Raw genomic sequence first — 26,123 nt, forward strand, 5'->3', positions numbered from 1 at the left:
GTGTATTGGCATTTTAACTTAAGTGCATAAATAGAGCTTTAGGCTGTGTGCTTATGATATTTCATATGCTCATATTTATTTGCTGGCGTGTCGCCTAATAATTAAGCAATCTGATAGCATTTAATCAGCGTAGGGAATTTTCCATAGTTAAATGATATTTTTAATGAAATTTTATCCCATAAAAACTAATCAAATGGATTACCCCAATGCAATATGCTCAGAATGAGTCCAAATACATGTCAACACTGCTACCATCACCCTGGTGAATATGGCAGCCTTCCCTTGGCAGTGTTTGCTCTGAGCAGGTGGCTAAGGCGGAAGGCCCACATTGTGTTTGCATTGGAAGCAATGGGGATGCTCTCCAGTGAGTCCCCAAAACACAAGCTCACACACACTCACACACACCCACAAAAAAAAAACCATAAACCCTTTTCCATTTCCTTCAGAGGACTTGTTAAAAATTCTTTCAAATTCAATCAGTGAGAAAAGTGGGAAATTGAGTAGAGGCATAACATGTCGTGAATTCATTACTCCATCACTGCTGAAGTAGCTCAAACGCTGTTACTCGAAGCACAGATTCTGGTAATTCATCTTCTCCTGTCATTGAGCATTTATTAGGACTTAGCAGAGATCTGAACTACACATGAAGAAGACCAGAGAAGGAAATAATATTGTCAATTTCAATCACCTCTGCCCTGCATCCTGTACCCAGTGATGTGAATTTCAACCAAAAACAGGCTGTCAAAAATTATCACTTACAGCAAACACACGTAAGATTGTCAGTACAACAGTCACAGACACTTATTGATGTAAGCTCCTCACGGTATAAGAAACATTTTGTAGTATTCAGCAGAGAAACTGCTGAGACAGTGATGTTAGCAGGTGCTCCTTGTGTTTTACGTAGCATAATGTGGCACTCAGAGCCAGAAAAGCTCTTTAAGTTTTGTAAATTTAAAGCTGCTGCCATGCAATCATTCATATTTACAAATGTGTATCATAATGTGACACAGCTTGTGTGAATATTGTCATTGCAGCGGAAATGTAAATTCAAAGAGCCTTTTTGAATTTTGGCATGGCATTAAGTCAATAAGATTAAGAGTCGTCAGCCCTGCGAGCAGCTCAGTGAGGAGGTGCTGTTCTTAGGCACAGCGGTGCTTTGGGCTAAATGGTAGCATCAGAATGCTGACATGCTCACAATGATAATATGCTTGTATTTAACCGTAGAATATTTACCATGTGCAACAGTTTTGTGTTTGAGGATACTGTCATTTGCTAATTAGCAGTAAATGCAAGCCGCAGCAGTGGCTAATGAGGGCATCATTACTTCTGCAGGTATCTGGGTGTAAATGTTTAATAACATTTCCAGCACCATCATTAGGTCAATTCAACCATTAGTTAGAGTGAGATTTTACTTAAAATCCATCCATTATCTATACACCGCTTAATCCTCATTAGGGTTGGAGGGGTCTGGATTCTATCCTAGCTGACTTAGACTGGTGACCTGTCTCCTGCCTTCACCCTATCACAGGGCTACACAAAGGAACAAACCATCACTCTCACATTCACACCTACAGACAATTTAGAATCACCAATTAACCTCAGCATGTTTTTGGGCTGTCGGAGGAAGCCGGAGTACCCAGAGAAAACTCACGCATGCACAGGGAGAACATGCAGACTCCATGCAGAATGATCTTGTGAAGGCCCAGGACATGAACTGGTGATCTTCTAGCTAACCACCAAGCCACTGTGCAGCCCTTACGCAAAATCATGAATGCCAAAATCACAGAGGCACTAATAAAGTCAATAAATCATCAAAGTTAGCAGGTTTTATTCTGTGGGACTGACTGTGTGGGTTAAAACCTGAAATGAGGATTAAAAGGGAAACCAAAGCCTTCGATTTACAGAGCAATAATCATCCCTTTTTACACTTGAATTTTATTGAAAAAAATTTTCAGACAGCTCAACTGAAGAGAAATTTCAGTTGCCTGCAGCATCACACTGAATCAATGCGAGAACCAAAGTAAAAGCTGAGCAACCGATAGATCTGATTCGGGGTAAAATGTCTTACGTTGTGTCTGTTTTGAATTACAAAATAAATAACTGCTCAGAGATCAGCGCCCTTTGTAACATTTTAAACAACAGCTGAGAAAAGGGGTCTTGGAGGTGAAAAACGACTATTTATTTCCGCTCTCTCGCCAGCCTGTTTACCACAAGGGGCAACTTGGACTTGCCAAAACCTCAGAGGGAATTTCAGGAGAGGAGATGAGACAGAGAACATCAGTAAGAATGTAGCAGTGGGATGTTGAGAAGCAGCGCTGAGGGAGTCTGCTCTGAAACACTCACCTCAACCCTCTTCAGAGCACCTGCAGACTCCCCTGTGGTTTAGGAAATCTGCTGTTGTTCATTGTTCTTGAAGTGCCTCTTACATCAAACAGTAAGCCGTTTCCTCTTGATCAAGTTAAACTTGGAGTGGGTGCACGGGATGGTTGAGTAAATTAATTGTAGATAATTATTAGAATCTCATTGCTTCAGTGTGTTATTTGGGGTTGTATACCGGTGCTCACTGTAATGCACTCTTTCAGAAGCCACCCAGCAGTTTTAATTGGGTGTCCTATATTTGAAGTATAAAGCATATATTTATGTTTAATAAATTTAACTAAAGGAATGGTTGTCTACATTTATTCAGTATGTATCTATGGTTCTGGGGTAATAATTACAAGAGTTTAATCTACTCATTAATTATTCTTCAAAAAGGGACAATACGGGTTATTCACAATGTTGGCTACAGTTGAAATTATTAAAATTTACAGATATAGTAAAATTCCAAACTGCACAAATTGTGTACAAAACTAAAAATAACGTTTTGCCACAAAATATACAGAAACTGTTTAGGGATCGAGAAGGAAGATATCAGTTAAGAGGAAAACACAAAATGAACAAAATCTGTACAAACAGAAAAATATTCTGTATTTCATTTGATGGGGTAAGACTCTTAAAACAAAATATAAAGATAATGTTTTCACAGTGGGGGTGTGACAGTCACTGGGTATGGACAGGTTACTGTTATTAGTTATTTCTTTAATGACTTGTTTTCTATATTTATTTATGTGTATTATCATAGTCGAGTTTTTATTTTTGTTGTGTTTTGTTATTGTTAGGTCATTTTGTCTTTGTGCTGTTGTATGAATGTAGATGGACATATTGGTGTATAATTATTATAAATCATGTTCACTATTATTATTATTATTATTATTATTAGTGTTATTACTGTTTATAAATAGAATAGATGTACAATCATTTGTGTAAGGAGAAGGGTTGGGGTTAGATAAGCTTCATCTTCTTGCCACTTCTTTTTGAGCAAGTTATTCATTGTCTTTTGTTCTTTTCATTTTATGTTGAAATGTTCAAAATAAACTTTCAAAAATCCCCCCCCCCCAAAAAAAAAAAAACATTTAAAAAATGGTCACATTGAATTCAAGTAAAAGGCCAATTTTCAGGCTACTCATTTCACTGCACTGCATTGTAACTGTAATCACTGCAGAGGTGTTGCACAATACATGCCTATTATTCCATCCTTTTTTTCTAATGGATTGCATTTTTTTTCATCTGTTTTCATGGTAATAATGCAGTGTTCTTTCTTGTCAGTACCGTCAACATTGCACAGCCCTCACATAATATGCTACAGGGTGTGTTTACTTACAATTCAGTTGCAAATTTTATCTAACAACTAATAATTGTGTGCAGCAGATAATCGCTGAGCCGAAAGCTTACCGCTCACACCTCAACTGATAATCACTCTGGTCTGTACTGTGAATGCACCTGGAGGCTGGACACAAGTAAATCATGTTTAATCAAGAGCGTTACAGCAAGGTCCATGTTAGATAAGCTTATTTATTTCCAATCAAAAGTCATTAAAATACATGTCAGTATGAAGGCGGTAGATGTTGACCATATATATATATATATATATATATATATATATATATATAGTGTGTGTGTATGTGTGTGTGTGTGTGTGTGTATATGTATATATATATATATATATATATATATATATATATATATATATATATATATATATATATATATATATATATATATATCTACTACTTTATTTCTGCTAAAATAATATTTCCTCATAAACGGTGATAGGTTTATCTTGTCAGTGCTGCTATTGAACCTCAATACTTTTTGTATTTAAGCAGACACATTCTAACTAAATGTGTCTCGACATTAAATATCAGAACACTGGCAACCATTCAAGGTAGTATCGAATGCTCGGTCAGTTTTTTAGTCCCGTGTGTATATTATTGGATCAGATTTTTTCTAAATCAATAAACTTTGCAGCCATACAATGCAAGCTCTGCCTTCTGACTGTTGGTGTGAAGACTATTTCAACACTGCAGTGAGATTTAATTTATTATTAATGCAGAATATTATTCCACAAGCTACAGCACTGATAAAAGTGTACCTGTTCAGAGTGCTGTTATTCAAATGAAACAGCTTAAAAAGCAAACAGCAGTCTTTGGGGATGTGCTCACAGCTCAGGCATATGTTCAGCTAGTGGTAAGTAGTTTCAAGACATCCTTTGCCTTTTACAAGCCAGAAAGGTCAGATATTACTGCCACAGAGGATCACTGCCTTGTCTTGTAGTACAGATAGAATTTGATTAGGAAATTTAAGGACCTCTGTTACTCAGCAGGAGCATGGCGATGTAGCTCAGTCCCCTCAAGAGAATAATGCAGCGAGCCCTCTATCTTTAATAAAACAATCCTACTGAATGTTTTATGCGCCTGCTCCAGATGTGAGCTCCCAAAATCATCAGCACATTTCACACCACCAACACCGGCACTGAAAGAAAGCTATGATTTGCCAGAACAGAAACAATCCCCACACAGCTGTATCCCTCTTGTCTGCGTCGCTTTCCCCAATCGAATGGGACTGAATCCAAGTGAATTCAATTTGGGAAGATTTACAGGCTATTTACTTTTTAGGTTAGTTTTTCCTTTTAATATCATCACTATTAATCAATGCCGCATTGTGGTAATCTAGAGGGCCTCAAACACAACCTTGCAGCTGACAGAAGCCTCTCTGGGGATTCTGTGATAATGCAGAGTAATAAGTACTAAGAGCTCACTAATCACTTGGCCACATGATAAGACTATTAATCTTGCCGCCCATGCAGCTCAGTTCCAATGGACCACTGCCTTTTGCCAGAGAAGGAAATATTAAAAAGCTCTAACACGACACCGAAGCCATAAAGCATCCCCGCACCGATCCATAGATGTCAGGAACCCTGTCCGTTTATTTCCAGTAGCCTGGACAACATCCTCCTAAACGATGACGGGTATGATTCATGACACAATCTCCATTAAATTGGTCGCATGCCGATACCTCAGACTGTGTTGCTGTCATGACAAATCATCGGGTTTTTTTTTTTTTTTTTTTACAGTGCTAATCAACATATCTCATTTGACCAGGTGATCAGGTGACTCCCTGAGGGTTTGGAAGGCAGCAGGAAGTGATACAGCCAGCTGATTGAAACATGCACTGAGTGTAATACATGATAATTCTGTGTAGGCAGGCCAGATACTGTGTGAACACTGGCTGTGAGGAACCTTTTTTGCATGACACCACATGGCAAGTAAATAAGTCTCTACTAAAGAGCAATAAAAGGGATTTTCGTCAAGCATATTGTCCACTGTTGCATTTAGATATGTAGTTATGCTGCATTTCCTCCTGACATTTTCATGTTAGAATAAAAAAGATCATGGGAAAGCAAATGCACTGGTAATAATCACCTTCCCCAAATGCAGCCTTGAACATTACTGTAAAAGTAACGTTTTGATAACCTTAAATATATGTTATTAGAATACAGAGAGAAAGACGTCCTTGGCACATCCTCCAACTTTAATCAGTGTATTAGATAACAGATGTACAGAAGTACATTTGCAACCTCATTTAACCAAAGCAGATGAAGGTTTACTCCCTTCTTTCTTCATCTCTATCTTTTAAATGAACATGAGCTGCTTTAAATGAAGCACATGTCAATGCAAGCATTCTAATTTTCACTACAGAGCTGTAATACACTACCAGTCAAAAGTTTTAGAACACACAGATTTTTCCATTTTTTTATTGGAAATTATGCATGTTAATGTCTCAGTGTACTCTGAAGTTAAAGCATAGAACAAATAAACAAATTAAGTTAAAAAAAATCTATTTAGAAACCAAAACGTATTCTCAATTTTTTACTCATCAAAGTAACACCTTTGGCAGATATAACAGCTGAAAACACTCCTGGCATTCTTTCCACAATGGAAATAAAATATTCTTCAGAAAGTTCTTCCCAACTCTGCTGCAGAAGTTCCCATAAATGTGTGGCACTTGTAGGTTGCTTTACTTTCACTCTTCTGTCGAGTTCATCCCATACAGCTCCATGGGGTTTAAGTCTGGAGACTGTGCTGCCACTCCATGTTTTCAAGCTTACCATCCTGTTCTTTTTCCTACGGTAGTTCTGGCATAGCTTGGATTTATGTTTTGGGTCATTATCTTGCTATAGGATGAACCTCTGACCAACTAGGAACATACCAGAGGTTAATGCATGGTGCTGCAGAATGCTGGGGTAGCTGTTTAGGTTCAGGGTACCTTTCACTCTGTACAAGTCACCAACGCTGGATCCAGCAAAACATCCCCAGACCATCACGCTTCCTCCTCCATGTTTGACAGTTGATGTCACACACTGAGGAACCATCCTTTCTCCTACTCGACGGTGTACAAAAATCCTGCGTAACGAACCAAAGATTTCAAATTTTGATTCCTCAATCGATAATACCTTCTTCCAGTCTTCAGGAGTCAATTGGTGTTGTTCCATGGTCCACGCAAGCCTCTTTTTCTCATTCTGACGTCTTAACAATGGCTTTCTTGCTGTAACTCGACCTGCCAAACCTGCAACTCCAAGTCTTCTCTTCACAGTTGAAACTGAGACTTCCTACTATGACCGCTATTAAGCTGTGCTTGAAGCTGTTGTCCTGTGAGTCGCCTATCACCAAGCTGTTGACTCTCAGAAACTTGTCTTCTGATTCTGTTGTGGCTTTGGGTCTTCCAGATCTCTCCCTGTCAGAGTTTCTGAGTGCCTTTTGATGGTGAAGAAAATTGTACTCACTGACACCTTGACTTTCTTCGCAATTTCTCTGTAGGAAAGACCTACATTTTTAAGTGTTATGATGGTCTGTCTCTCTTCTATTGTTCTATCCTCACCATTTTTAAAGCAACAAACTACTTTCTGCAGTACAATACTGTTCAAATAATGTTTAGGAAGGTTTGGTGCCACAGTGTGTTCCATCATTACTTTTATGCAGACAGAGGGGATTGGAAGTAATCAAGAAAATTGGGGACACCTGTAGGATTTGGTAGCACCAGCTTTCAAGGATTGATCAACCTCCAATGCTGCAGAACAGCTTTAAGTTGTTAACCCGTTTCTTGCTCCCTGAAAAAGACCATTTTGTATAATTCTGAAATGTACCATTTTTTTTAGTTTTGGATGGCCTTACCTTTTTTCTAACCTCTGGCAGTTCACCACTTACCTTGGTACCATTTCAAGCTATGCATTGGACTTGAACTATTTGAATTTCAATTAAAAAACTGGAAAAATTGGGGCGTTCTAAAACTTCTGACAGGTGGTGTACATGTCAGGTAAGAAGTTTAAGGTGGCTTTGAGGTTGCTGAAATTCACATTTCACATTTTCTGTATATCTAAATTTTTCTCTTATTATTACTCTTGCTTTGTGGTACCAATGAGAAATACGATGTTTTAAATAACATTTACTCTTTTCATACTACAGAATGATGCTGAACTTTGATATTTGTCCTTTATGTAGACTAATTCTTCCAAAATCATTTTATAAACCTCACAATGAGAGTGATTTCATTGAAATTACAGTAGATAATTGCAGTCAGCATCCAATATTAGCTATATTGGAGAACCTTTTGGCAGCAGTGGGCGTTAACAGCTAACTAGCATGGCTCTACTAATTGGATTGAAAGTTGACATTTCACAAATACACTTCTAAATTGTACAGACCCTAAAGCATAAAACAAAATGTTTCAGTTTTACAAGGGCATTGTGTAGCCTGTGGTTAAGGACACAATACTGTGACTGGGAGTTATACGAATCTTAATATGTAAACACATTTACATATTGATATGTGGCCTTTATTTACACGCAGCCAGCCTTTCAAAGGACAACCACGGAGACTATTTGATGCGACTGCTGGGAGATTTGTCATGCATATAATGGAGGCTGAGTAATAACTTGGCATTAGTAAACACAGTGTAAAGAGCCTCTTCATCCTGCAGCAGCGACTCACCTATATATCTTGTATCTGGTGGAGAAGCCTTGCCGGTTCTTCTCCACAAAGTCGATGTACTCAGGGGAGTGATGGAAGGGCCCCTTATCAGACAGGAGCCAGTCCAGAGGTCCCCCGGGTTTGTCATTGGGGAGGCTGGCTGTCGCCGCCGTTGCCGTTACACCGGACCGTAAACACACCCAGCAGTGAAGGCTGAGGCTGACGACGCCCCATAGAGCCATCAGAGATGGAGGGAGGGGAGGAGGGACGAGGGTGGTGGTGGTGGTGGTGGTGGTGGTGGTGGCGGTGGGAGGGGGGCGTTCAGCAGCCAGAGACACTCATCATTAACTGGCTCCTCCACTGGGATGACCGGGGGACCTGCATCACCTCAACGCCCCCCGAACACCTAAAGAAAAAACACAGACGAGCAGAGTGAAGAATATAAACAAACACCCACATCCTACACGGAGGACAGTCAACAACAAACACAGAGACGAACGAGCAAAGACAGCACTGTGCAGCAGCAAGATGTAGCCGCTTGAATGTTCAGTTGTTGAAATGTGTTTCATTACACAGACATTCTGTCGCAAGAATTGATTGTTCGAGTAATTCATGGAGGAAAAATGCCAAACGAGGACTAATTTCAGCTTGTGAGGTTTTGCTGCTTTTCTCTGCATTTGCATATCTGTCAGCTATTTTTTTTGTAGGTTCTGGATCGTTGTTTGAATAAAACAAGAAGAAAGGGGCTTTACGATGACACTATATCAATAAATAAAGTGTTCTTTTTAGAAGCTCTTTAATAATCTAAATTTAAAATCAAAATAAATTACATGATGTGCTTCTAGTGAGGAATTGTGATGGACATACACTACTAAGTAGTGAACATGCACTAAGTGGATCAAAAGTTTGGGCACATCTTCTCATTCAATGTTTTTTGATTATTTCATACATTATAGATAAACACTGAAGACAACACAATTATAAAAGAATACATATGGAATTATGTTGTAAACAAAAAAACTCAAAATATCTTCAGTATTAATCTACAATGTAGAAACTAACATAAATAAATAAAAAGCATTGAATGAGAAGGTGTGTCCAAACTTTTGACTGGTAGTGTATTTTTGCTGTTATGGGGATTCTACAAGACATTTAAATTCATAGATGGTGCAAAAGTAAAGGTGAATGAAAGGTTGACCAATAATAAAGGAAAATACAATAATCAGTTGCACTCCTACTCTACATTAAATTGCCTAGGATAGTGAAAAGAAACGTTAAATCTAAAAAAAAAAAGGAGAGAGAAATTAATAAATAAATCACAGCACTTTTAAGTAAAAGGCACTGCAACGTGTAATGAATCCATCTTCCTTTGGGGAGAGAGAGAACCATTCGGCTCTATTTTTTTTTATTTATTTATTTTTTTTAAACATTTCACTATTGTTATGATTCATCGCATTCATTGCTTCCAGGGAATTGGGATTTTCATACAATAGACAAGAACTTAATACGGGCAGAAAGGGGGAAAAAAAAGTTTCGCAGACTTGATTAGCGAAGTTCTAAATTTCTGTTGCAGCCTCGCTTTGTGATTTACTGAGATACTCTGACACAAAAGTTTGGCACGGAGGTTTATGCTTCTGAACTGGGGAGAGTTCTGATTCTATTTGTGAATGCATCCCTTTAACTTGGCGGATAATTGCTGTGCTGCTGTTTTCAAAATTATACTCATCATACTTAAACACTTGTACTGTAACACTGCAACAGATCTATTAAGAGTTATACGTTTGTGCAAATCAAGGACACACACACACACTGCTTTGTTGCTAAAATGAAAAGTCTTGGTTACTGTGATTTATCAGACTACCTGCTGTTCAGACTGTTGTCCAGAGCTCACATTAGTCTCTATCACCATTTCAAACCCTGTCAATCATCTCTCCCACAGTGACACACTCTTGTTGTGTGTGTGTGTGTGTGTGTGTGTGTGTGTGTGTGTGTGTCTGTGTGTCTGTGTTGAGGGGGGGGTGTTGAGTCCCATTACAGTATTCTGATGACAATCTGTCAAGTTAACTCAGCCATATGACCGTGTGTGGGTGTGCGGGTTTGAAAAATCACTACTCTCAGACAACACAGCTGACAGCGTGGGGAGAACGCGCAACATCTGGAGGTGGATGGAGGGAGCAAAAAAACCAGGGTTAAAACGCTGTATCGAATACCATCACATGCTCGTACACGGAAAAAAGATAGACACGGGGGTTAATTATTGAAAGTTAAGCATGCCGGAGGACTTTAATTTAGCAGTTTTAATGAGATGAGATGAGCTGGCGATTTGGAAATTGATTTCAATTTGACTTCGCTGTCGTTGTTCCCCAGACTCGGCCTGTTGGACCCCAGTGTGTGTGTATGGAGACTATCTTTGCGTGCTACTGCGCAATTAATTGAATTATAATATGTTTTAACACTTGTATGTGCAGTTTTTTAGCATGTATTTTTAATATGAGTCATCTACTTTTTGGAAAGACGCAAGTTGTGTTCCTAAGTCCAAGTCCCAAAAGCAAGTCCATTATAGAGTCCACTATCAGAGCAGGTCGCCTATCGTGTCTAAAGCCCTTAAAGGAAAATCCAAGTTAGGTTACAACTCTTACAACAAGCTGTTCAGGAATTTCATAGATTTTCTTTTTTCTTACGCAGTCCCGAGAAGTTTTTAGAGTGCACTGCCAAAATTTAAGGAATGAGTCCCTAGTTTTACTTGAGAATGAATTGCTGCGCTTTCAAGCCTTGTGTGAAATCTAGTCTTTAGGGAGACAAGTTGAAAGTCAGAATTCTGAATCGGGTCTCAAATCCTACAACTGGGAGCCAACCTTAATATTAATAAAACCTGCTAGGAAAAGACAACTCACTCGACGACTCCAGCCAACATAGTTTCTTCGCTCTTAATGAGAGAACGGAGCACATATTGAACATCGAATTCTGTGATTAGAGTTTCGGCCTCTGAAATCCCTCTTTCAGGGAACCGAAGCAGACATGGTCAAGCATCAAAAACCTGTCCTGTTAATTTATGCTGCAATCTGTAGATGTGGAGAAGAGGGGCTCTGCAGAAGCAGCTGATGGAGACAGAGCTTTATGAGAGGGAGGTGAACTTCGCCCAGCTGTGGCTCTGCACTGAAACCTGATGAGGTGGATTAGAAATAATAATTCTCACTCTTTAGGTGTCACTGCTTTACCATTTGCCAGACTTGCTTACTGGGAACAACGAACAGAAAAGAAGGCCAGAAAAACTGACCCAGATCAAAGTCTCCACTCTCAAGTCTGCAGTTTCATATTCATACATGATGCTTGGTCTCATGTACATTAAGTAAAAAATTATCATAAATGTGATTCAGTACTGAGCAGTGTTGTTACAAATAAAGTACAAGTGGAGATAACGTTACCCAGCATTGTCATGGAGCAAATTCTACCATATTCTCTTGTAACTCCTTTTATTGTTGATGTAGTTAAACTGTGAGCGAGTCCTTTAGCATTTTCTGCTCTCATCCCAGCACTGCTGAATAGTTTATTTGCACTAAGGCAGAGAAATCTCTGTCTTCCTAGCATTTTTGTTATCTTCTGCCATGCTTTTTGTTTGAGCTTGAGCTTTTCACTTTTCTTTCTCCATCCCTGTTCCTTCAGCAGGAAAAAAGGGCCACACAGTGAGCGCAGTCACCCTTTGTCACAATCTGACTTATCTTATAGCACCATGTTTGAGGATAAGTCGCTGTATGATAATGTATGACAATGACTCTCTGCTGCTGTTAAAAAAAAAAAAAAAACTGGCCCAGGGACAAACTACAAGCACAGTTTTGTTAGCTGAATCAAAACCCACCGCTGGCCTCGGCTTTGACTAGGCGTTACAGGTGAAATACAGCCTTGCTTTACATGGTGCATGTAGTGTATATAGTGACCTTGCTCAGAGGGGAGTGTGTGGCATGTTAATATCAAAATAGAGTGCAGAGGTCATATTAAAAGACTCTTTAATCCTATCATCCAACAGGCAGCTGTCCAAATTGCTGATGCATGAGAACACCAGCCTCTCCCTGTTCTCCGTACCTCACTTTCTCTCTTCTTCTGTCTATCAGACTCCTTTGTCTCTTCCTTGTGTCTCTTCTTCTGCAAACAACCCACTCTTTACCTCCTCTGCGTTCTCAAATACCTCTAAAACCCAGTTTGGAGTCTCAATGTTTTACACATTTGCTGTTGCAGCCCTGTCTGCAAACATGTATTGTTTTCAGACAGGTTTGCGCAGGCCTCGAAAATCACATTATCACCCAAACAAAGCCGTCCACTAAGCCTTTGTCATCAGCCGCCTGGATGATATCAGATATATGTTGTTTGTTTGTTTTTTTTATTCACAGGAACATTATGTCATCATTTTCAACCTTATGTAAACACATCTTTTCATCAGACAGTGTTAAAAATGCTCCTCCTTGAGGCAGGAAAGCTTCCACATAATCTAGAAACAACAAATCAGATGTTCTGTAATACAGCAGGAAAGAATTTTCATTTGGAGCAGTAGTCAAGCACCGGGGCTCCAGCAGATCCACTCAAATATGATTTCGCACAACGTGGGCCAGCAATAGCCCTGGGCTGTTTGGAACCTCTGTATAAAATGAAAGCTCTGTTTGTTCCCGTGACGTCCTCTCAATGGAATTGTGATAAGAGTGCAAATGATGGGGGGAATAGATTTTCCCACACATGAATATAATGAAGATTTGCCTGAATAGGCAAATGAAGAGGAGAAAATAAGAAAAAAAAAGGCAAGACGTGGCATCCTATAGCAAAGGCAACCCTTTACCAATTATTCACCATTTACTTATGTTTATTTAAGCAATCAAGTGACTGTCGTTTCAGTATTTTGTCATAATCTTTCTACACATTATAAACACATTGCTAGACTTTTTCTCTAAGCACAGAGGTAATTAGAATTTTGAGGGGAAAAAAAACAGTATCTGCTATTATAACCATTTTTTTTTTCCATCCTTGAAAACATCTGTTATGAGGCCCTCAAGGTTTAGAACGGCTCTCCGGTGGAATTGGCAGTCAGCATGTGTCCCCATGCACAATAACTTCAGCCTTGTCATATGACACGCAATTGTTTTTCATACGTTTAAAAAATGTGCCACACATTTGCACAAGAGACATAATGTTCCTTTGAGTAGCGAGAAAGCAAAGAGATTGCAATTTATCTTTGAAATGACACCTATGACAAGGTCCTGTTTATTTCTGCAGGGAAGAAATATCCATTTGGAAGTCAGTTTTGTTCTGCCAGTTCAATAGAGAGAGGAGGGTGTTAAACAAATGGCCATTCGAGTGAAGTACAGCCAACAGTGGATCAAATCTACAACATTTTTACGCCCACTGCCCATCATAATGACAGGCTATATTCAGTAAGCGCCACTGAATATCAAATATTTCCTCTACAAAAATACTTAACAAGTCATCCGTGATGACTCCCATCATATGCAAGGTTTAATGTTCTGTCATTACTTGACCCGAAAGCTCAGTGGATCAATGGCACAGCTAAGTGTGATAGGATACATGCAGTCTATTTTTTTCTTTTGCTATTCACTTTATGACTAAAACATGCAGTTTTATATACAGCTCTGAGATCATTTTAAAATAAATTCCTCTAGATACTTAGAGTAAACCATCCTCTACAACCACAGATAAGCTATTTCTACCTGGTATGCCTCGATATGGTCTACAAAAGTTGTTGGATGCTAGTAAGTCCAAAGAGTGAGCGCAATTTCATTTCGATCAGATCCTCGCGCTGTGAAAACACCTGGATTTGTTGGCTTCTGAGTGCAGCGGCTTCTAATATCAAATTGTTATTTTTCCTTGCTCCCACACTTTCAGTGTTAAAACATGCAGGTAGGCTTATTGTGATTCTGCAAAGCACAGATTACATTGAATGGCAATGCATTTTGGCGTTCAATATGAATGTTTTGAACATTACTTTGTTCTATCTTATCTCTGGGTGACAGCTACATATTGGTGAAGGCTGGGATATGTTGTGAGAATATTACAAGTAAGCTATGTTGGGCAACTAAAAGAAGCAAGATTAAGGAAATAATGTGGTTATGTGAAGGAAACAAAGGTTTGCATCTGTATTCTCTGAATTGCTGATATCTTAAACACCCATATACTACCTTAAACTCCCTGACTTTGCTGCATTAAAGCTTCACCACTTCTTCCATTAACAATAAACAGTGGCACTGACTCTACGAAATATATAGCAGATTTATCAAGTACTAATAGGATCTGGGGATTTATCTAATATATCTAAATGGCAAATATTTAATCTGCTCTGGCTCCTTTTTTTAATATCTGAATGTCAGTTTTGACTTTAAGCCCCTAAGCCTTTGTTACTTAAAATTGTTGCAAAACAAACATAAACAGATCCACTTCATCATTTGAATGATTCAGCTTCAATCCCTGCTATCAAACCCTAACCCCGGGGCTCATGTAGATGTATCATTCATCAGAAATTCTATTTATACTTCTGTGGACGCCTATTAAGCACCTCGTGTCAACTACAAGCAAGACCAACTCGACACAGCACCTCACCTCCTAAGAAAGGCTGTAGTTCTCAAAGGATAAAAACAGACGTCTATCCTGGAAGAGCACCAGTCAAGCAAACTTGAAAGCATGCCCATAACTTAGTCATATCTCAAGATGGTACTTCCTTAAGGCATGATGGTTAAAAAAAAAAAAAAGTCAATTGAATGATGAAACAGTGAGTCAAAGGTATTTTTCATTACGAGCACCACTGGTGGTTACATTTAGCTGTGACGTGCATAGTGTCCTCCAGCTATTTGGAACATCTGTGAGAAAATGACAGCTGTCTGGATTTTTTTCCCCATTTTTCTTCTGAATAACGAAGAGGGAGGCTTTCATATAACAGAAAGATGTTTTTTTTTTGTTTTTTGTAGGATTGCGTCCTCCAATGATACAGCAGATAAATCTGAAAATATTTGCAAATTTTTCACTTAATAAAGACATAATTTGAGAGGAGCCACGATTGCTGGTATTCTTGACACTTTTCATAGCTTGTTTTGAGAGTGGCTGATTGATTCACAGACTTCTTGAGCTAAATTAACAAAATTGCCACTTTGAGTTAATATTTCAATTGATTTTGCAAAAGAGAGCATCCCAAAACAGATTCTTTATTGGGCTTTTCCTAATGATGAATAGATTTATCCGTCTCCACAAGATTTCGGAGCACGTCTTTCAGGCTGCACTGCACCACTTCCAGTAACTTTGTGTAACAGCCAAAATTACATGTTTTCTCCTGAGATACAAGCCTGGCTACTGGCCGCAGTGTTGGATCTTGACTCTCACCCTGTCTTTTGAAGGATACAGTAAGCTTGATGAGATGTGGGAACTCCCAAGCCTAATCTTTCTTGAGAATTTTAGCAGCCGTTCTCATTGGAGACCAGGACAAAATGGATCATTCAATCCCTAAACATCTGCTCGCTTATTGTACGATGCCAGAGCTGCAATGGTCACCTGAATGAGCCATATGTGTGCGTAAATGTATGTATGTGAGTGTGTGTGTGTGCATGTGGCGTCTCACAAAATGTGTCCATGTCCATGACTGGAACACTCACCACTGCAGATCCTCTTTGTTGGCACAGCAAAGATGCAAATTGAAATGAGTCTCATTTTGTAGTATGTCACACTTTAAACACATCTGAAGGAAAACAATGGTAGAAAGGGAGATGGAGGGGAGGAGGGGGGTTTGATTAAAATATTTCATTAGAATTTCTTCAACAGGATCCACTTTGTAACTTGTCTGCAAGCCAGCCCTAAAACCATCCTCAAAGTAGGAAAACAGGAACTGATAAACTTTACATCTTCCCTTCCATGCTGACTAATGAGGTTTTTGGCCCTAATTAACCCAGTTATCTTCTCTCCTACAACTGTCAACAATACCTCTCATACAAGCGCCGGGGGTAAAACACAGCCTTTGTGAAATTATAATATGACTGCCAGTTGCACTCATCCGGCTGTCTTACTAACAAATACAAAGGATGAGCTCCCATGGTGTCCTCACGAAGACATCAAAGACAAAAAAAATGTCACTATGAAAGTGCTTACATGAACAATGATAAACACACACATTTACAGATCTACAAACATGCGTTTATAAGTCCTAGACATGAAGACTCAAAGCAATAATACAAGAGCAGCAGTGCCAGGCTGCTGTGGGGAAGGTCAAATCATAGCATATATATAGTGAAGGTGTGTTTTTTAGCTCATACTGCTGTGTAGGTGTTGTTCTATCGACTCCTAAATTTACTTTTGAGTCTTCTGGGACGTAGTGAATCTAATTTAGTGATGGAATGTTCCCGAACAGAAACTTTCCTACAACCGACTCAAGATATATTTCTTCAAAGTAAGGCACGGTGCTCTTCGACTCCAAATTGAGATTTAATAAGTGGACGCAGCAAACCCATTTCATGCCTGCTTTTATTTATTTATTTTTAATAATTCCTTTAATCACTGTAAATTCCGACTTAAACTTTGATGCAGTGCATTTTAGCTGCAATATGCTTTATCTCTTATAATCCTCTTGTTATGTAAATACATTTTGGTGGAGTCCTAAGGAAGGAAGCTTATTTACATGAGCTGCTGCTATAATCATGTAGACCAGTGTAGACAGAGTTATAGTTATTTTGTAGCTTCCTTTGCTCTTGTGTTTGTTGAAACAGACTTTGTTAATCTTTTTTTTAACATTTAAATATACCTTTTTTTCCCCCCTCTATGGGCATGTTAAAACTCATTATGTATCAAAGTACTGTAGTGGTCATCCATATGTCCCCAAAAATGGGTTTTCCTGTTTGTTGGACGTCACAGTAAAAAGGAAAATATGTATCACTGTTAATATATCCCCAATGCATCAAGCATTACATTTAATTAATTTAGAAACAAGATGCTGTACTTTGGATCACTTAGAGCCCAGATAGGAATAACTCCATGTTAGGTCTTCTACAGACAAACAGATATAAAACAGCAATCCAGACAAACTTATTAGGGATTTGTGAGGGGCACCACTGAGAAAAAGCACTATTGCCAGTAATTACAGCTATAGAGCATATGAAAATCCATTGTTCTTAACCATGCGGTCTCTGAGAGGCAGCACAGAAGTAATACAGGTGAATTCTTGAAACATTAGTCCTTAGTTTCAAATCATGTTAAATAGCAATTCCCATAAAATTAGTGAAATCATTAACCCTACTATTATCTTTGGGGTAAATTTGATCTGATTTAATGCTTAACGTCTCTAAATAAATAACTGACATCTTTTTTTTTCTTCATGTTTAATGACTTTTCCTAATTTAATGCATAAATATAAAATTAACATGATGATATGTTTCCAATGTCCTGTACACAAGTTGTACGTATCAGTGTTCTTAGGGTCAATATGACTCCAGGCTTTTAGCTGTAGAAGACATATAAGAAATATCAACATGTTACATAATTTAGTTTTGGTTGTTTTGGATGATATTGAGTTCATTATAACATGCAATTTTATAATCTTTAAACAGCTTTAGGGCCCTTTAAAATTGTGTTGGTTTTTCCTGGGGGCAAGTTGACTCCGAACATAATACATGTAACTGTTCTTGAAAATAGAAATAGTTTTTTTCATTCCAAATGTTATAGAAAACAAAAATATGTACTTTGAAAAAAATATAAATCCATTAAATCACTAAAAAGATATCTCTTTCAAATTTTAGGTCAGTCAGTGAGATTTTATTGTGATCTGCAGATGTCTCCATAGTCACATATCAAGTATTCCAGACGTGTAATGGGACTGGGTGGGGAGATGTTTTATTGAAAGGTCTACTTAGTAGTCAACAAAAAGACATAAAGTACCTGACACATAAATCTGGGAAACAAGCTTAATTCTAATAATTTCCTAGAGGTTTAAATTGCTGGAGTCAAACTGACCCCAAGGATAAAAGATGTTAGTTAATATGAAGGTAATAGGAGGATGAAGTATCAATCTGATAAAGAATGCGAGGCTCAGTTTTACTGTTAAAGAGAGACTGGGGTGCCCAGATGCCCAAACACGACATCAGAGTTAAGAATAACCGAGGAATTGCATTGTGAACTAAAGATCTGTTTGCTCAGCATGGTTGCTACTATTAAACAGAAATTCTAACAGTCAAAACTGAACAAATATTCATTATATTCTCTATAATGAGACGAAGGCGGCTGATCAACTGTGGAGTCAGAGAGCAGATAAACCAATAAACCAGCCGGTGGTATTGCCATACATGCACTGAGGGGCTTTGCAGTGACACAGTGTGCGGTTCTGTTTAAAGACTGTCCTCAAGAATCTATATTTTTTGTAATATCTAGTTCAATCTCTCTACGACTACTGAGAAAATACAAAGATTAAAATAAACTCGACTGCAGGCACCTTCCAGGCCAACATGGAAACATGTCAGTCCAACAAAGTAGGATAGAAATTTGTCTGGAAAAAGCAATAAAGTGAGAAGAAAAACAGCAACCTCTTTGTTTAATACAGTTACAATTCATTATGAAAGAAGGATAGCAATGAGCCCAGTAACCTCAAACACTGACTTCACCGTCTCACATCATTATGCAAAGAAAGTTGCTTCTCAAGTCTTAAAGCCCCTTCAAATTATTTCAAAGCAAACCTGGAGTTTTGAGTGTCGGCTATCAATTTAATTATGTTAGCACAGACAGAGAGCTTTTGTGTTCGTGTTTGTCAGCATACAGATTGTGCGTGTGTGCTGTCCTTGGTGGCAATATGAGATTAATTGTTTCTGTGAATTCAATTGCTTATTCTGCCAGCAGTCTGTGTGTGTGTTTGTAGGTTTTAGAGAGTTCAAAGTGAGCGTGTGAGTTTTAATCTGCCGCCATATTGTAAATCATTTTAAACCATTGTGCATAAAAGCTAAAGTTGAAAGCAAACAGGGGAAAAGTCACCTTTATAATTGCTCCTCAGACTGTAAACTTCTCCCTTGCAGGCTTTTATACGGCTGCATATCACGGACATACGGAGAAGGAAGCTCCTATAAATCACAGTAAAACATAAATAGATCTCTTCTGCTGTTGGCCTTGTACAAACAGGGACAAAGGTTGCTCTTAAATTAAAGGGACAGATTCCTTTCTCGCTGCTCTGTCTGTGTTTTTGTTTGTTTGCTACTCTGACCACGTGAATAGCAGTAAATGGAGCAATTTAGATGCCGCAGTTCATACTTCTTTTGCTTCACAGGCAAGGTGATGGATAAAATCACAAGCTCACAATTTCTTCTCGACTTAAATGTGTTCAGTCTTAGTCAGTGCAGTGTTCTGTCCATCCCTGGCGTCTGTCTATTTTAATTAGAAAGAAAAAGTCTGCACTTGATTTGCAAAGCAGAATGTGAAACCGAGCACACTGCTGTTAGTGACTGACTGCAAATTTGCTGTAAGAGCAGTCTTGTGTCTGTCCGTTGTGTACTTCCACAGAATATGTTCAGACTCAACATTCAATTACCAGTTGCCTCAGAGAGAGATTTTGGCTCAATGCCCCAGTCGGTCTTAATCTGAGAGATTCTATTTTAACGCCCAAGTCAGTCTCAAATCCCTCAATGAGACTTTTTCCCCCCCCCTCTTTTTATGATTTTCTCCTCTTTTGCTTTGCTCTCATCTTTCCCGCTTTTGCCCTCTCTCCCTACAGAGGCTCTTCTCCATCATTTTAGATTGAAGTAAAACTCGTTTGTTAGCTCATTATCATAAAATAAGGGGCTGTGGATATGGAACAGATCCGGCAAAACTTGACCCCGAAATAGCACCTAAACCTGCACAGCCAGTCTTTCTCTCCCTTTTATCCTTCTCATTTCTTCCCTCGGTTCTTCTCCTTATTTTCAGACTTAATTTTTACTTCTCAATTCCATCTCCCCACTTCCAAGCAAATATCAATTATGATCAAATCTACTGCAGTGGTATTTCAGACAGCAAGGGCTTTTGTTCATCAAGCTGAACACTTGTTAGCATTCTAGCCCCCAAACCCATCCATCCATCTCCCTGAAAATAAGCAACAGAGAACCATGTTGCATCGCACTAACTGCATTTACTCCACGCTCTTTTCATTCTCCTTTGGTGTGCTTGCAGTGGCTGTGGGAGGAGGATGGCAGAGTTCCTCTTCGTTTCCTCCCTCCTCTCTCTCCTCTCTTCAGCCGTCACACCTACGACTGATGCCGCATCCGGCCCCATCAGCCACCAAGCAGTGAACTCTCAGAACAAGGAGTCCTCTCCAGCATGTAATTCCTCCTGCTGACGTTACTCTAGGAGCCTATAGATGGTCCAACGCTAGGTCACAGTTGGCCTGCAAAAGTGTTTCTCAAGCTCAATTTGTCTCCTCTCAAGTATACGTCCATCACAGGCAGCTGCTCTTGCCATCAACAACAAGCAAATACACAAGCGGAGCTGGGACACACGTTTAAAAAGTAAGAAAATGTAAAATCAGGGGATGTGTTGAGCTGTTAAGTTCTTTCTTTGTGAACCAGGTGACCGACACAAAGAGAGAAATCTCTCTTTTCATAAGGGGAGACAGTGTGCCTTTCAGGCCTGGACACGGTCGGGTTCACCAGTCTCCCAGGATAGATGAGGACACTGCTGAACAGTGGCCCTGTTGTGGCCCTATAAACACTCTGAGGCTTTGGCACTTCTGCCTAACACTGGCAAGTGGCAATGAGAATTACAGCAGTGATTCACTGTTTTCTCCACCGTAAAGCTCGGCTACAAAACAACCTGCCTGCCACTGGAGAGGGTTCTTTTTTTTCACTCTGGTTTAATATAAAGTTAAATTTAAGATACTGCAAACAGCACCTATGCCAGCATGCCCTTGGGCCGGTATGGTTGCATTTTAAACGTTATTTATCTTCTTCGAGGGCATTTGGCTCATTATCACAGCCTCCACTGACATCCCATAAGGCTGCCCTGACTCATGTGCCTTCTTTGAGGGTGATGCTTGAGGGTGAAATGTATAATTATGAAATCAGTGGGACTTTCTCTTTTTTCATTTTTTCATTTTTTTTTTCTTCTTTTGGCCAGGCTGAGTTAGGTTTTTTGCCCCGCTGACGCTTGGCCAACTATGCTCCGTGCACAGATCAGTGTTAGAGATCTGATCCTCCACAGGCGAGAATGCCAATACACCCTAAGGAATATAGATTAGAGATGTTTGTTGGAGAGCCAGATAAAGGGTGGCAGTGTGGGTGAGGAGGGGGGAGGAGACAGGCAGAGAGAAGGGGAGGAGATGAGTGTGATTGTGCTCATGTATATACTGACAAGGCATGAAAAGCAATATTGTGTATACTTTCCTGGTAGATGCAGTAGATGTGTGTGTGTGTGTGTGTGTGTGTGTGTGTGTGTGTGTGTGTGTGTGTCTGTGCCATGCGCAGGTGTGGAGCCGGAGTCATGTTCGCGCAAATGTGTGCGTGTGAGAGAGTTTTTGCTTACATTGTGGTCAAGCCTCAGACGACATTTCACAGATAGCAGATTTAAAGTCTCATCAGATCAAATACAACGACGATGTGCGGTTATTTTACAGGAAACAGGCATCAAAGGGGAGATGCTTTACATTGTACGGGATTCTTTATATTCACACAGATCAGACAAAACAGCAGAATTGCAGGAACTCACCGCGGTTTGGAACAGCAGATAAAGTTTAACTCAGTATTTCCCATTTTCTGTCTGAATCTCGATGGCTCTCAATTGCCGAAATTGGAGAGAAACTCATTTCACAGTTTGTCGGGGCTCAGTAGGAACTCCGTGGAGAAAAGAAAAGAAAAAAACAGAAACAGCACTCCAAAAAAAAAAAAAAAAAAAAAAAAACACCCGTACACACTCAGGGATCCGAAAAGAGGTAAAAGTGATTGGTGAGGAAGGCTGCTCCGGACAAATCCGACGCACGGTTCTACACCAGTGAGAAACTTTGAGGAAGCGGTCGGGATGCGCTTGGGGTGACAGTCGGCTTATCCCAGAGTAATTCTGCGTTCCTAGAAGGAGAAGCTTTGACCTTTCTGGGGATAATGACTTTACAAAATGAAATCATCCGGCAGGAGATGTAGTCAAGAGAAGAGCCGAGGAGGAGGAGGAGAGAGGAGGTGGAGAGAGACTCACGGAGCGCAAAGAAGCTGATGATCAGAAGATTAAAAAGGCGCCTTGGCGCAATTCTTTCAGACACAAACCGCCGGAGTCCGGCGTCAGACAGATGCGACGGAATGCGGCTACCGGGACGCGGACAGTCGCCCCACGAAGACTGTTAAATATCCCGTTGCGAATTCCGCCCCAGCGCCGTTTTTTCCGACTTGACCCGCCTACTCCGCATCGCTGTGGAGGAGCGCAGCAGCGGAGGATCCAGATCCTGTAGAAATTGTAGGTAGGCGCTCAGCAGATAACAGGCATGGGCGCCTCAGCTCTCCCCTGTGCCCCTCTCTCACTTAGTCACATGTTTAAGGCACAAGTAGCCCTCTGTAATAGCTGCCAAAGGAGGGTAGACTAAGGTAGGCGACGTGGAGAGAATAATAACGCGCGTTTTGTTAACAGTCACCCTCTCTCCTTCTCACTTTAAATGAAGAGCGCTGGGGTGCACTAAGCGAAATGACATTCTTGTCATTAACTTTATGCCCTAATATAGTTCTTTTAATGCAGCAGTTATTTATAAAGACATGAGCAGTGGAAGTAATTGAATATCCCCCATAACTGCTTGGCTGGCCCACTCCAAAAAGCGCCTCCAGAGAGGACGTCAACATTTAAGTCCTTATCTGTCTGAGCTGTCACATTAGTTAGAGGAGAGGGAAGGTGTCGGGCATAATGCGTAATCCTCTTTGGTTTTGTCTTGTGGAGCATGCCTATGCATGAACCATGAGTCATTAAGGGGCACTGCAAAGGCAGCTCTGCTACAATCACCGTGCAGCAGAGATATAGCCGCTGAGTGAATGAATAGATGCTGGCATTTTCATAATGACTATGACAGCACACATTACAGCAACAGGGATCAGCGTTGTTTAACTGTAAACCGAGTCACCTGATTCCATCTCAGATTGCACCGATCAAAAACAGCGCCGGACCGTGTAGGACTTGAATTGGTCAGGAGGGAAGATTCTGTTGCCTTTTATTGGCTCTTACTACTGCACAGGAATAATTAATATGCAGTGAGGGAAGAAAAAGGAGTATAGTGTGTGAATTACATATGAAATACAATTTAGAAGCCCCAGTGATGTGGATATGTTTCTGGGTAAGTGGATTTTTGAGCCCATGGTGGATAAAAGTGAATTTTAATATCAAGATGTTCAGTTCAGTGTCCCCATGTTTCATGTAATGAAGAACACTATGAGACATGTTCCTAACGTTTAGGGAGCTGCTTCATGTACAGCACAATGTGGGTGGCATCCCTGGGTCATTTGTCACCTCGTGGTTCTGCTGAGACTAAAGAATAGAAAGTAAATCTACCCAGAAACAGCAGAAATTAATCTGTGAAAGCAATCAGGTCTAGGAATTCTACGGGCACAGCAGCCTCAGTGTGGTGCTAATTAACCCAGTTCCCCATGTATTTCAGTGTCCATTTAGTATGCTGAGCTGTGCTGGAGCTGTCCGTGCTTCTGAAGTTGATTTATGTCGCGTCCCAGCAGAGATTTGTGCCAGATTCAGCGTGACACAGACTCCGTTTTATATTCCTAACTGTCAATTCCGATCAGAACGGTGGCGCAAAAAAGTGACAACTTGTTAGAAAAATGTCATTAATTTAACCATTTCCTTAAGTGTATTCATCCATCTGTGGGCTGCATTAGAAAAAATGACAACGTTGCCCCCATCCCAATCCATTTATCATCCGTATTAAAGCCTTCCAGCTCAGTGGTTGCTGTTGATGATGGGCTCACGGGTGGGGCGCTGGCCATGGTGCTGAATAACCGGCACCCTTTTTGGAACTCCAAGGATCATTTGAGTTGAACTTTTTTGATTAGAAAAATCACACAAATGCTTGCTTGGCTAAGTGTCTGTAAGTCTTAGTAAGAGTGCTCTTATTTTTTAACAGCATAACAGCATTTATCACCCGTCTTAAAGCCTTCCAGCTCGGAGGTTGCTGTTGATGATAAGCTCATGGGTGTGGCGCTGGCCATGGTGCTGAATAACCAGCACCCTTTTTGGAGCTCCAAAGATCATTTGAGTTGAATTTTTTGATTAAAAATCACATAAATGCTTGCTAGGCTAAGTCTCTACAAGTCTTCTATTATAACAGCATATAGAACATACTTATTGCTACATTAGTTTGTGTTTTATATGTAAAAATATACACAGAAATACCTCTCTTCTTGAACATATCTGTGTTGGGAATAATGTCCCTTCCTTCTTCTTCTTCTTTGCCACGACCTGCCAAGTACTGTAATTCTATTAATTCCACTATCAGGCATTAATGACTTCCATTAGCATATTAATGAGTGATGTTCATGAATTGGACCTCCATCATGTCTGGTGGAACTGGAGCAACCCAGTGGATTTGCTGCTCTGGTGTCTGTGATGAGCAAGGCAGTGTAACTAATTTACACCTTAAGCACAGTCTCATTAGAGGACCTGGGAGTGTCTGGAGAGCATCACATTCATTTTAGCTCTGTAGCTGTCAGCACGAGTGCAGAAAATGTCCCTCCAGTAGACAGAGCAGTGTCACGTGGGATGTTTTGCCTTTTTCTTCCGCTGCCTTTCTTCCTTTTCTAATGGTGTTTTGTTTGAAAAGGTGTTTCACATCCATTTTAGCAATGAATCGTTCTTAAATCAGAGCAAAAGCAATTATTTTATTGCTTGGAATTCCTGTTTGATCACACATTTGTGTCAAATGGAATAGAGAACAGGATTTACCCCAGTCTGTTTTAGATCTCGGTGTATCAGCCTGGCTGCCTGTCAGACTGCTGTGAACTCTTAAAGGTAATGTCTCCACAGTTTCTCAAAAGCTGAACCCCCTCCTCTGTAATTTGACCCTAGCCATCTCCAATCCCTCAAGCAGCCATGGAGGGACAGTTGATTCACATAACTCCATTCCACTGGGCCGGCGAAATGAATTTAAGTCTGTTCAACGACGGGGTCCATTCATTTTGGCTCCATTTTACTGTCTATCATCTCCCCCAGAATACCATCAAACCAGCAGTTATCTATTCCATATTTAAAACAGCCAGGATTATTTGGTGCAGGGAATGAATATGCCTCATATTTCATTCAGATTACCTCAGGCTATCTTGTGTTACCTTCTATCTACTGCTGCACTACAGATTCCATATTAGAATATGAGCCAGTGGCAGCAGTATCATCCTCCTGTTTATTGTGCAAAATGCTTATCTGTGCATAGCTGGGACAAAAGGTTCATGAACAGAAGGAACTTTTAAACTGCTCAGAGGGAATATTCAACATTGTGTCTCATCACAAAGGATATTCAGCTGCTTTTCCTCTTCACTTTTCTTTACCACGTCAAGTAGCAATCATTATTATTTACCTTTTTGTCAAACCAAGCAAAATCTCCAGATCCACCCTGCTGACACGTCTCCTTGTTGAGTGCATAAAATAAAGACTTGATGAGACTGTTCAGGGTTAATGTTTCAATTTAGCAGAACTTCTCATAGAATCCTACCCTGTTCCCAAAAGCACCTGCTTGTTGTTGTTATTATATAATGAACATCACTTTGTGTAATGGCCAATACAAGGCTTAATGATGACCCTGAAGAGAAGAAGAATTAACTTGAT

The 26,123-nt window shown here is 39.9% G+C and overlaps 1 protein-coding gene across 1 annotated transcript in view; it reads right to left on the reverse strand.

The window, feature by feature from the left end:
* brinp3a.2 (bone morphogenetic protein/retinoic acid inducible neural-specific 3a, tandem duplicate 2) overlaps window positions 1–22,817 on the reverse strand; it is a 62,289-nt gene extending 39,472 nt beyond the window's left edge. The window contains exons 1-2 of the mRNA XM_023268630.3: window positions 22,035–22,817; window positions 8,367–8,751 (exon numbers count right to left, since the gene is read on the reverse strand). Of these exons, the coding sequence (XP_023124398.1) occupies window positions 8,367–8,587 (221 nt within the window). The 5' untranslated portion in view covers window positions 8,588–8,751; window positions 22,035–22,817. The remainder of the gene's footprint in view (window positions 1–8,366; window positions 8,752–22,034) is intronic.
* Between the last annotated feature and the right edge of the window lie 3,306 nt (window positions 22,818–26,123).

Source organism: Amphiprion ocellaris, chromosome 2, assembly GCF_022539595.1.
Source record: "Amphiprion ocellaris isolate individual 3 ecotype Okinawa chromosome 2, ASM2253959v1, whole genome shotgun sequence".
Lineage (NCBI taxonomy): Eukaryota > Metazoa > Chordata > Actinopteri > Pomacentridae > Amphiprion > Amphiprion ocellaris.